The sequence below is a fragment of the Siphateles boraxobius genome, unplaced genomic scaffold (genome assembly GCF_051911475.1).
Source record: "Siphateles boraxobius isolate OS27281-9 unplaced genomic scaffold, OSU_SipBor_1 164, whole genome shotgun sequence".
In the NCBI taxonomy this organism is placed as follows: domain Eukaryota; kingdom Metazoa; phylum Chordata; class Actinopteri; order Cypriniformes; family Leuciscidae; genus Siphateles; species Siphateles boraxobius.
The window spans coordinates 1,414,432-1,426,796 of record NW_027508771.1 but is presented as its reverse complement, the minus strand read 5'-3'; the positions used below and the strand labels follow the sequence as shown (position 1 = coordinate 1,426,796).

At 42.2% G+C, this 12,365-nt stretch overlaps 1 protein-coding gene and 1 long non-coding RNA gene across 2 annotated transcripts in view; both read left to right on the top strand.

The window, feature by feature from the left end:
• LOC143740074 (uncharacterized) overlaps positions 1-12,365 on the top strand; it is a 503,207-nt gene that overhangs the window by 312,193 nt on the left and 178,649 nt on the right. The window lies entirely within an intron of this gene.
• LOC143740069 (kinesin-like protein KIF6) overlaps positions 1-12,365 on the top strand; it is a 204,534-nt gene that overhangs the window by 174,485 nt on the left and 17,684 nt on the right. The window contains exons 20-21 of the mRNA XM_077232147.1: positions 5,391-5,462; positions 11,039-11,154. Of these exons, the coding sequence (XP_077088262.1) occupies positions 5,391-5,462; positions 11,039-11,154 (188 nt within the window). The remainder of the gene's footprint in view (positions 1-5,390; positions 5,463-11,038; positions 11,155-12,365) is intronic.

Here is a 12,365-nt window from a genome sequence, read left to right as displayed (position 1 = left end):
CAGCCGGAACCGAATCATGTAAAGAGTTCACCAGGTGTTTGGGGAGTCGGGAAAGGAACGCAAGAGCGGCTCACTGCAGTGCTCTTCCGGGGGAGTTGTTGTTCCAACAGCTGCCTTGGCCAAGGCCAGTGCTGGTTAGGGGGTGCCGAAACAGATAAGATTGGGATTGTTTGGTCTTGGGGCGAGTAGCCGCATTCAATTTACACACGCTATTCTCCTGGTCCATTTTGGTCTCTGAAATGATCCATTTGCCTTTGCAAAGCTGTGAGGTTCTCCATGATGTTATCCGTATTGTGGTTCATAGACACAGTCTGAGTGCTGACAGCTCTGCCCACCGCTTCAATCATGATCGGCAGCCTTGTGAGGCTTTGGACAGCTGTCACCTTCTTCTTAATTCCTCGATAAACCTGGGCAATGCCTAATCCAATCAGCAAAAGACCTTTTATCATGGTTCCGAATAGGTAGATATCTTCAACGTCCTCCACGGAAAGAGCCGCCAGACACACGACCCGCCACCTCTCCCACGCGTCCATCGTGTAGCCAGCTGCGAACGTTCCGGCAGGGCAGTCAGGTTCCTCCGAACCCAAGCTTCTCATCGAGAAGATGGTGTCAATTGCGTTGAGAGACCAGTTGATCAAATCCATGTTTTCTTAGTTTGGAGAGCAGTGCTGAGAGAGTCTCTCAAAGTACAAGACAGTAGACTAGACGTGACGAGAGGAGCAAAGCAGGGGAGGTAAGGGGAGGGAGAGAAAATGCGACCACCTTCACTGAGAGCAGAAGTAGATCAGTTTAGATCAGTACAACATGACTAAAACAAGTTCATTTGAACAAATAATGTTTTGTTGAACAGTCTCAAATTTAAACTACTGTGTCCTACTAACTAGTAGCATATGTTAGCATAATAACAAACAATTACATTTATTATTACATATAATGTATAGGAAGAGCAATTAAAAGAGACTCTTCTCAGTACTGACATTAGAAGTTATTGCTCATTGAGTGAAGCAACACACACGGTTAACATCATAAGGCTGCCCACAGCTTATTTACTAGTACACTCTTCAACACAATGATCAACACCTCAAAAATATAATAGAAACTCTACTAAAGGTCCAATATAACAAAATATCTTGGTTGCGTATGTAACCTTGGTTCCCTGAGTATATCGTTCCCATAGCGACGGTATTGCAGTGTCTCGGTCCCTACTCAGGGAACTAAGGTTACATACATAACCGAGATGTTCCCTTTCAAAGGGTACTGTCTAGGGGTGTGCAAAGCAGCCGGTATTTGTATCTGTATTTGTATTTGTTGAGGGGGAAAAAGTATTTGTATTTGTATTCGAGTAAAATCCAAAATAGGCGTAAAAATCTAGTTTTTTTGCGTTACACTTCTAATTTACGTTATAGTGTAAGTATTCTTTAATTATATAAATCCAGCAATGAACATGTAGCCTACCAAGGAACGTCATTGAAAAGAAAATAACATAACAGCCATTACCTCATCCATGGTTAAACCAACAACTAATAAAATACCATTGTGAACATTATGAATCCCACCACCACCCGTCCTTGTTTGAGGACGCTGAACAGACAGAATAAGTAAGGGATAATGTATAGCGAGGCGGTTGATTATGAGCCTGACGCGAAGCGGAGGGGTCTTGAATCAGCCTGAAGGGTTTGTATTCGCTATAACAACCACCTCGCTATACATTATCCCTTTTACTACATGGCTACCTACCAAATAAATCAATAATTTGACTCAAAATATTGATTTAAAAAGGAGTTTATTGATTTAAAAACTATTGTATTGCTTCCGCTAAAAAAAATAGTCCGTTCCGTCTCTACGTTTAGAATCCATGGCAACGCTCTGTTTTTCGTGGCAACGGTGTGTTATACTTAGCAGCGGTCTGTTATTAAGAAATAACCATGGAAATAACAGACCGCATTCTACATTAGAATTCAACCAAGCCATGTAATAAAAACAAATAATTACGGAGCTAACAGAGCTACGTAAACAGAGCGAACATGAGAGCACCCGGCTGCAGACGTCAATAATGCAGCGTAATGAAATAATCTCCCGATCAAACTCCACTTCCCGAAAGTTATAAACTGCCTCCGGAACCCAGTTAAGGTACAAAAATCTATTCAACAAAAATAGTAATGCAGTTAAGTGTTTTTTCGCTCAGCCGAGCCCTCTCTGTTGCTGTGTGGAGCAGCCTGTGTCAGTCACCTCTTCCTGAACGTCACTCACTCACTCGCGCACTGCGGTCTCGTGAGGAAACGCAGCTTTTTGATATAAAGTTTTTCTTGTTCCCGAATACAAATATTTTCTAAAGTATTTGTTCGAAATAAGTATTCGTAAAAAACACGTTATTTGTGCCTTTCCGAATACCGTATTCGGGTTCGGCTCCACCCCTAGTACTGTCATACCGTCGCTATGGGAATGATATTCCATAAAACCTTCACGTACCTAAGCTAAACTACGCGCCTCATAAGCCGCTGAGATAGCCTCGATCACCCAATGAGACATTCTCTGTTTGGTAACGGCAGCTCTTTTGTTTTTATCACCAAAACACACAAACAATTGCTCCGATCTACGCCACTGGGCTGAGCGGTCGACTTAGATATTCAACGCCCTCACCGGGCAGAGCCCGAGAGACCATGCATCACTCCCAGTCTCCGAATCAGGAGGGGAAAAAGCCTCCAATACCACTTGCTGGGAGCGAAAAGGCAAGGCAAGTTTATTTATATGGCACATTTCATACACAATGGTAATTCAAAGTGCTTTGCATAGAAGAAATTAAAATAATCAAAATAAATCAGAATAATTAAAACAGTTTAGAATAAAAGATAAAATACAGAATTAATCAAAAGAAATCAGAATAGTTAAACCATAAAATAAAATACAGCACACACAGTCGGACGAACAGTGGCACAGTGCTCATTCAGTAAATGCACAGCTAAACAGATGTAATTTGAGTCTGGATTCGAATTTGACTACTGTAGCAGCACATCTGATCTCTTCTGGAAGCTGGTTCCAGCTGCGACTGGCATAGTAGCTAAATGAGAACTCGCCATGCTTAGAGTGAACCCTTGGTATTTCTAGCTGATGTGATCCTAATGATCTGAGTGGTCTGTTGGGTTTATATTCAGTGAGCATATCTGCAATGTATTGAGGTCCTAGGCCATTGAATGAGTAATATACAAGTAATAATACTTAAAAATCAATCCTATATGTAACTGGCAGCCAGTGTAAAGACCTGAGGGCTGATGTGATGTGTTCATATTTTCTGGTTCTGCTCAGAATCCTAGCAGCAGCGTTCTGTATGAGCTGCAACTGTCTTATGGTCTTTTTGGGAAGGCCAGTGAGGAGTCCATTACAATAATCCACCCTGCTGGTAATGAAAGCATGCACAAGTTTCTCTAAGTCTTGACTGGAAACAAAGCTTCTAATTCTTGCAATATTTTTCAGGTGATAGTATGCTGATTTAGTTATTGCTTTGACATGACTACTGAAACTAAGGTCTGACTCTAGAGACACACCCAGATTCCTGACTTGATTTTTAGTTGTTTGACCCCTAGACTGAAGGTATGCGTTCACCTTGAGAACTTCCTCTTTGTTTCCAAACGCAATGACTTCAGTTTTGTCTTTGTTTAACTGAAGAAAGTTTTGGCACATTCAATTGTTTACTTAATCAATGCATTGAAACAGAGAGTTAATGGGGCTGTAATCTTTAGGCGATAGGGCTAAGTAGAGCTGTGTATCGTCTGCATAGCTGTGGTAAGCGATTTGGTTATTTCTCATTATTTGGCTCATTGGGAGGATATACAGGTTGAATAGGAGTTGCGCAAAATTGAGCCTTGAGGGACTCCGCATGTCATGGATGTCCACTCAGATTTATGATCTCCAATACTCACATAATAACCTCTGAAAAGGGGATGACACAACCTTAGGAACAGGGTATAGGGTCTGGTCTGAGGGGGAACTCCCAAGGAGGGCCGACTAACAGACTGACCAGGTCTGAAAACCATATCTGAGTGGACCAGAACGGGGCTACTAGCAACAGATGTCCCACTTTGGCCGTTCGTACTCTGAGAAGAGTCGCTTAGAGTAATCAAATCGGTGGAAAGGCATAAAGCCTGGCCTTTCGCCACTCCTGAATCAGAAGATCCTGTCCCCGAGGCGACGGAGGAGACAGGGAGAACCAGAGCGGGCCAGAGTTTGAGCAGGCTTGCTGTCCCATTCTAGCACCACCTTGTCTACAGCATGAAGTAACCACCTCTAACAACCCATTGTATGACGGAGAAATGTGTTTCTCCTGTCTGCTCGGAGGGAGAGAGCTACACAAATCGCCTATAAGCTCTTCAGAATCAGAGGCTGCTGTAGACAGCATGTGATCATCAAAAGGGCCACAGCAAAAATAAATAGAGTCAGAAGCTACTGGAGTTGAATAGTCACAGACTAAAATGACTGGGTCCTGCCCCCCTCGTCTGCAAACAAGCGGCTCGGGGAAAGAGAGAGAAAGGGAGAATATTCCGTCTGCTCACTATCCATGTGCTCCGGCTTGTAATCGTCACCCCAAACATCCATCTCTTCCAGCGCCTCGGCAACCGCAGAAACGGAAACGTGGGGCTTAGACGAGAGGCCTTATTTCTTCATAAAACAAAACTTTTAGACGCAGGCGCCCGCCTGAGCATGATTAAGGCCCAAACATTGCACGCACCTGTCTTGAGTGTCTCCTGCGAAAAACCTGTCATACGGTTTGAAACATAAGTGACGTATTCTTGGGGCGGTGCAAAGCGCTACTGGCCAATCAAATTGGCGTGATGATATAAGGGCTTCAGACATTTGTCACGCTGAAGGTGTTCCCAAAGCAATGGTATCGCAGTCTCTAGTGTCTAATTAATTAATTAACCATTTCAGTCATATCTGACTCTTGGTGATTCTGTGGGCCATCTCTTGCCATACATGAGAGACAGTCCATGAATTTTCTTTGGGTAATGATTTTTGGGCGATGATTTTCCAGGGTAAGTCACCAGGTTTTTCCCTTAACCCTCCCCATTACATGGTTTGGGAAAATTTAGCTTTACCAATTCACCTATATTGCACGTTTTTTTGGATTGTGAGGGAAACCCATGCTGATGCAGAGGACTCCTGGCTCAGTCGGGGCTCGAATCGGGGACCTTGGCAATGCTACCCACTAAGCCATCGTGCCAATGAATTTAATTTGTGACAAAATACTCAAAAATAATGTTGCTTCAGCTATTTTCACAAAGCAATTTGAACAAAAAGATTTTTTTTCTTTGCAAACATACCTTTTTTTGTAGTTTTTTCATTATTATTGTGATCAATAATATTTTTTACATTTACCAAGGTTCCTTTTCATTCAGGAACAATAATCCAAAAGGTGATGACACTGATCCTCAGAAGAGAAGACAAAGGGAAAGAGATATGAGGCGGAGGTAAGAGATATAATTCTGCATAGCAAATAAAAGTTAAGATTCAAGGATGTTAAATATTTGAGTGATTGTAATGTATTACTTAACTCTTGCCACGCCAGCGCAAGTTTAGAGCCACTGCCAGCATTTTTCATAATTTTCACAAAATGTTCATGGCCCCCAGAATATTTTGTTGTATGAATATCTAAACATACAATATAACAAAATAAAGAGCATGGCCTCTGCTTTAAAAAAATATATAACTAAACAAAAAAACAATCTATTTTAATGCATTCTTTTTTATCAACACTTGAATGTGGATCAACACTGGAATTTTACGTGGAATGTGGAATTTTATCAACACTCTTTTTCTCCTGTGTTTTGATCAAGAAATGATGTACTCTTTCAGAAGTTGCCATAGTGCCCCTACCATAGAACAGTGAAAACATGAAAAGCATGAAATTTGTGTCAATGGCTGGGATGCGTTGTTCATAAATGACGGACATTTCCGTCAATGGAGGGAAAAGAGTTAAGCATTATGTTTCAGAATTTCACTACAATACTATGAACATCTAAAAACATTTTACTCAAATCATTCCAAGAATAAAAAAGTCTACTTTTTACTCTACCTTACAATTTCATGTAGGCATTGAAAGTACAAAATGCATATTTCTGTTACCAACTGTTCTGAGACTTGGGTTGAAGATCCAAATTCAGCTTTATTGGGACAAGCCAGAATCGTAATCCATATAACAAGCAAAGGTCCTACACACAGGCAAACAATCTAAATAAACAACAGAGCAGAAATCACAGGCAAAAGGGGTAATCCAGATTAACGGGCAGATAATAAAAAAAATACAAGACACAGGAAACCAGGATATCGCTCAAAATTGCAGTGTAACACAAATTCAAGACTTTGCAATAACTGGGTGAAAATACAGGGTTTAAATAGGCTGAGGTTAACAAGATAATGGGGCACAGTTGACGTAATCGCAACATGAGTCCAGGCATTGAGTTATGGTAAATTAAGTTCATGATCTGATAGCAATGACTAGGGAGGAGTGTCCACTGGTGGATATCATGGGCACTCCAACTGGTGGATGTGATATAAATCCCCCCCCCCCCCCCCCCCCTTAAGGAGCGTATTCCAGACACTCCCCAACCAGTCACATAAATCCAGGAAAATCGAGAGAGGGGTAGTGGAGGCAAGACTGGAGACTGAGGTGGAGGTGGACCGGGGAGCCAAAGCGGAGTTGGCAGAACAGGTTGCCAAGGCGGAACAGGCAGGGCTGTTTGCCAGTGCGGACCAGATGATCACCACAGCAGAGCAAATGGGACTGAAGATCCCGACAGCAGAGCAAATATCTACAACAGCAGAGAAGACAGGACTGAAGGTCCCCACGAAGGAGCGGAAGACCACCACAGCAGAGTAGACAGGACTGGTGACCACCATGAGCTTAGTAGCTTCAGGTGCAGCGTCCATGGCAGCTAGAGAATCTATCGTGGTGTCCATGATGGCTAGATACTCCGGCATGGCGGACATGACGGCTGGAGACTATGATGAGGCCATGACGTGAAGAGGCTCTGGTGTGGCTGCCATGTTGTGAAGAGGCACTGGACCTGGGACCACCGAACTGGGAAAAGAAAGTGAAAAAAGTGAAAGTGGCACATGATGGCCAAGTATGGTTACCTTTTCAGGATGCATACTTGGAATTTGACCTCTGCATTTAACCCATCCAAGTTAGTGCACACACATTAGGAGCAGAGTAGTGAGTAGTGAATACATACACTGCAAACACACATACACACACCCTGAGCAGCGGGCAGCCTGTGAGGTGCCCGGTTAGCACTTCGGGGTTAGGTCCCTTGCTCAAGGGCACCTCGGTCATTTCCTGACGGTACTGGATTCGAATCAGCAACCTTTGGGTCACCAGTCCAACTCGCCAACCATTAGGCCATGACCGCCCCATAATGAAGAAAAAAAAAAGTAGTTTTAGGGGAAGCTACCTCCTCTACTGTATCTTCCACACAGTGAAAGATAACCCAGTTAACTGGAGGGCATAGTCCAGGAACTCCATCTCCTGTATGACCATCACGGATCAGAATAGATTGTAAGGGGTTGTTGAGTCCATAGCAAAAAACAATCAATGAGAGAAAAGTCCGGGAGGTGAAATTAGTAATGTCCAGAAAGTCCTGGATGTGGTCCTCGAGTGAGCAATTTCCTTGGCGAAGGCGGATTAGAAAACGCAATCTCAACGCAACCTGACCATACGCACCAACCCGTTTGACTTAGGATGTCGAAGCCCCACTGTCGTCGTTAAAGCAGGCTCAGTGGCAACGGTTCCATATGGCATACTACCTACTGCAACACAGAACAACCCAGTTATAAAATATATTCTAATTTATAAAAACAATATGAAGATGTATATGTATACCTGCTAATGCTCTCACATTCGCGTAAAGTAGCCTTTGTTGACAGAGATGGGCAGTATTTTAATTACATGTATTTGAAATACATAGTTAATTATTTTTGGGTATTTTGTAATTAGTATTCTCCTTAACAAAAATAAATGTAATTTGTAATTAAATACTTTGAGAGACTGTAATTTGTATTTAAAATATTTAAAATACTTATTTAAATATATAATTTTGTTTCGCATATATTCACTTTCATCACCAGGCTTAATAGGACCATAGACATAAAATACGAATAGGACTACCAAATTGCCTATCAAAGTTTAAGAAAATCACGTGACATCTTATTGACCCTGTTAACAGTTCTGGGTTTCTCAGAGGTGGATGAGAGACTACATTAAATACATTTTTTGTGTTCACGTTTGCTCAAATAGCAAAAGAAAAACACCACAACAGTGTTTTCACAACTTTCAAAAAGAGTAACAAAAAAAAATGGAGAGAGATTGATAACGGCGGTCGGAAGAGAGAAAGATGTCAACTTTGTCACAGCCACTGTATTAAAAACACCCTCACAGCAGCGTTAACTAGTTTTTTGTAATATAATACAAATATAGTGTTATAGGCATAATTATCTTTTTTTATTGACGGTATGTGGCAATACTGTACGTTAAGTGCACTTTCTGCACTATACGGACAATATTCTATAATCTTATGTGTATCTAACTCCAAAGTTACTCTTGCACTTCAAAGACTGCAAATGTTGTCTGTATTTTTGTATTTTCAAATTACAAATAATATTTTAATTCAATACTTTTTGATGTATTTGTGTTCATCTCTGCTTGTTGACAAGCTTCGGTGAGTAAGATCAACACTCAAAAGATATAGTACCTTCAATGAACTGTAGATGACTATATCACTTCTTTTGTAGAAATAAACTGCTTAGTTCCCTTTCTAAAGGGAATTTACGCTGCAGCCCACTATGGGGAACGCCTCCGGTTTCAAAGTTGTCTGAAGTATGAGTCTAAAAACGACAATGAACTTGACATTGGCAGGTGGCCGCCTGTGACGTCACCACTGGTATAAAAGGGCACCTGTGCAAAACGCCATCCTTTTTCTTGCCTTCAGGATCCGTTTGTTTGAATCAGACCCGCCGACATGGGGGAGACAAACGGGTCTGTTTTGTCCCCCCCCCCCCAGGGTAGAGGGTAGGGGGTAGGGGTAGGGGTAGGGGGGGGGGCAGAACTGGGCCCTCATTAAATTATGGTATAATTGTTAAAAAATAAATAAAATAGGCATATTTGTGGAAAAAATATCTAATATTTGAGTTATATAAAAGCTTTTTATTTGTTTTCTTCCTAATTGTCCTTTAAATAGTGGTCAAGAACCCCCCCCACCCCCAAAACAAAAATGGTTTGGCCACTGATCAAAATTTGATGTTGTCCTTTGATTTGAAGTTACGCTCAAAATGTCTGGTCAGCACAAGTCTGGTGCTCAGAAAAGAAAAGGTAAGAAGAGAAGAAGAAACTAGAGGCCTTCGAGTCGAGATTTCCTAAACAAATATTTTTAAAAAGGTGGTGACGGTGAAGCTGGAACTAACATTAGTAACTTAAAGTCAACGTAGGGCAAGGTAAGAAACAGCGCTGCCAACGTTTTTGAGTGTAGTCAAAGACCCGCTACTTCGGTACCAAGTCGGTACTAATTTTTTTTTAAACGTCATGCCACGGTACCATCTAAGATTATCTTGTCCTGGGCCCAGGCAAGACTGTCAGCTGGCCTGGTTTAAATATGTGTCTAACGAAGGCAACTATGCTAAACCCTTTAATAAATGTGTACATCCATGTCAGTTTCCCTATTCCCTCAAAAAAGATGACGAGAGTGAAGTTTCTTCCTTTTCTCAAGGAAGAAACTTAGCTGCCGGATTGTGATGAAATGTTGTCTTTCATCTGATCGGGCAGCAAGCACGCTCCTGGCTTCGTGCCAAGAATGAGCAGGACGAGGCTGATGAGATCGATGATGTTTCTGATTTCTCAGTCCACCTGCCCCGCATATTACGAGTGTTTTGGAAGTTATGTCCCACACCACGGCGAGATTAGATTTGCCCTGGAAGCGCAAGAAGCGCGAAGTTGCTCATAGTCTCTCGTATGAACGCTTTTTGTCGGGACATAACCACCAAGCTCTCAAAAGCCTTCCCTTGCTCCCAGATCTTCCCACTGAGGTGGGGAAATCTTGGGGAAAGTTATATTCTGGAATATTTGTATGCGTCTATGCCTCCGATCAAAGAGACTCTTAAAGGCATTGAAGGCTCCGTCTTTGCCTAACAAACCGCTGCGCTGTGCGCCTTAATGGCAGAGCAAATGGCTATGGCTGTGCTGCAGGCCTACCAGGCTGTCCTGCTTTAGGACCTGGGCTTTACTTATTAGTAGGATCTCACTGAGATCCTACTCATAAGTAAAGCCCAGGTCCTAAAGCAGGACAGCCTGGTAGGCCTGCAGCACAGCCATAGCCATATGCTAGGGCCGTATATATAAATGATACTTTATACTATATACTATATATATAAATTAACTGAATTAATAACTTTTTTACAACAAAAATGAACCATCACTGAACTTACTTAAGCTGGACTATGATGCTATTTTCTTCTAGAAACAAACTTTGTTGGATTATTTTCCTGTAAAGTGTCACACTGTAAAGTCCGCGGCGCCCAGCTACGACTCAGGATGCTGTTCAAAATCCTGCCGTGCCACAGAGCGCCATTTACATAGTTGTATACAAAATGTACATTATATTTGTCTCAAATCGTCGTTAATGTACAAACTGACTTCACCCTGAGCTGCAAGATACATTTAGTTTTACATTCATTTACAGAAATCAGCTGATGTTATCGGATTTTCAGGTGAGATTCTTAATTATTCAGGTAATGTAAAGTGTTCAGACTGCAGACTTAGCAACAATTGTATTTAATTGTACAGTACAATCATAACATAGTACAGACATTATCTTAATTTCATAATATCCTTAAAAATAACAGTATTGCTGGCCATAAACTGAGAATGTGCGTGTCCAGTGTGTGATACCTCGAGTTAAATGTACTCATACTTTACATCAGTGGTGATAAATGATGGAGAAACTATGTAGCCGATCCTAAGAATACCTCATGTCTTAGTTTGTTTATTGTGTTACAGAGCGTTGCCCTCAGCTGACCTCTCATTTACCTCTATTCCTTTAACTGGAGATAAACAGACTGATGCCGAGATACAGGCTTTCATCAGAGCCAGACACCACCTGCTCAACAGCACAGGTATTATGCATTTATTCACACACACACACACACACACACACACACACACACACACACACACACACACACACACACACACACACACACACACACACACACACACACACACACACACACACACACACACACACACACACACACACACAAACCACACTGCGTTTCCACTGTCGAGCCAGAAACTTGCACAGCGCTTCACTAAAACCCGCCCGTAACACGCCTCTCTGGAACAACGTCACACAAACCCATAATTTCATAATGACATGGCCTAATCAAAGAAGGGCAGATGCGAAGAGTCAGTCAGACCGGTGAGGGTCAAGCTAGAGAAACCGTCCATTCAACGACCAAATCTAGATAGGAAGAGTCAGACAAGACAGTCAAGAAAGTTATTATCAGGAGACAATCGACATTAGAGTGCGGATCGGGCCGAATTTTTTTTGTCCGAGCCCGGCCCGCGTCCGACAGAGCAGTAACCGAACCCGACAGGCATAAAGATATTTATGTCCGAGCCCGACCCGAGACCGACAGTTAAAATCCCTTTTTTTTTCTCATACTAATGACACATGTGCGTTTGTTTGTGTGGAAAGCCTGCTTTTATTAACCAACTGTAGGAAGACATTCGGAAATGTCAGCAGGATGAGTGCATCAGCGTGCACGGAGTAACAAGCGCACTTAACGCAGGCACGTGTTTCGTTGTCACGGCTACATAAACAAATTTCCGCACACAGGAAGACAGATGTTATGGTAATATTTTACATGTATTTTAATCACAAAAACGAACGTTTGCATCACGTGAAAGCATCAGGCACATTGGCTACCAACATAATAAGCGGTTTTAAATTTAAAATGTTCAATGCCGTATCGCGCTGATGTGACCGAGCCCGACCCGAACCCGAACATAATTTCTAAATATCTGTCCGAACCCGGCCCGTCGGGCTCGGGTCGGGTATCCATCCACTAATCGACATGGATGAGGCAGATCAGAACTAAGGTCAGAGATGATTGGATATCAAACCCAGGTAGACAGTCCAATAATGGCACGAACAGTGCCAGAGGTTAATTCAAGAACCAGAACCAAGGATAAATGTTTGCCAAATTCCTTGCCAATGTATGATGCTGTGGTGGTGAAATATGGCTTGTTACTATATGATTGCTTTTAAACTGGATGCCCGCCCTAATCATAAGAGCTAACCCCCTGTTACATCCACCAGTAG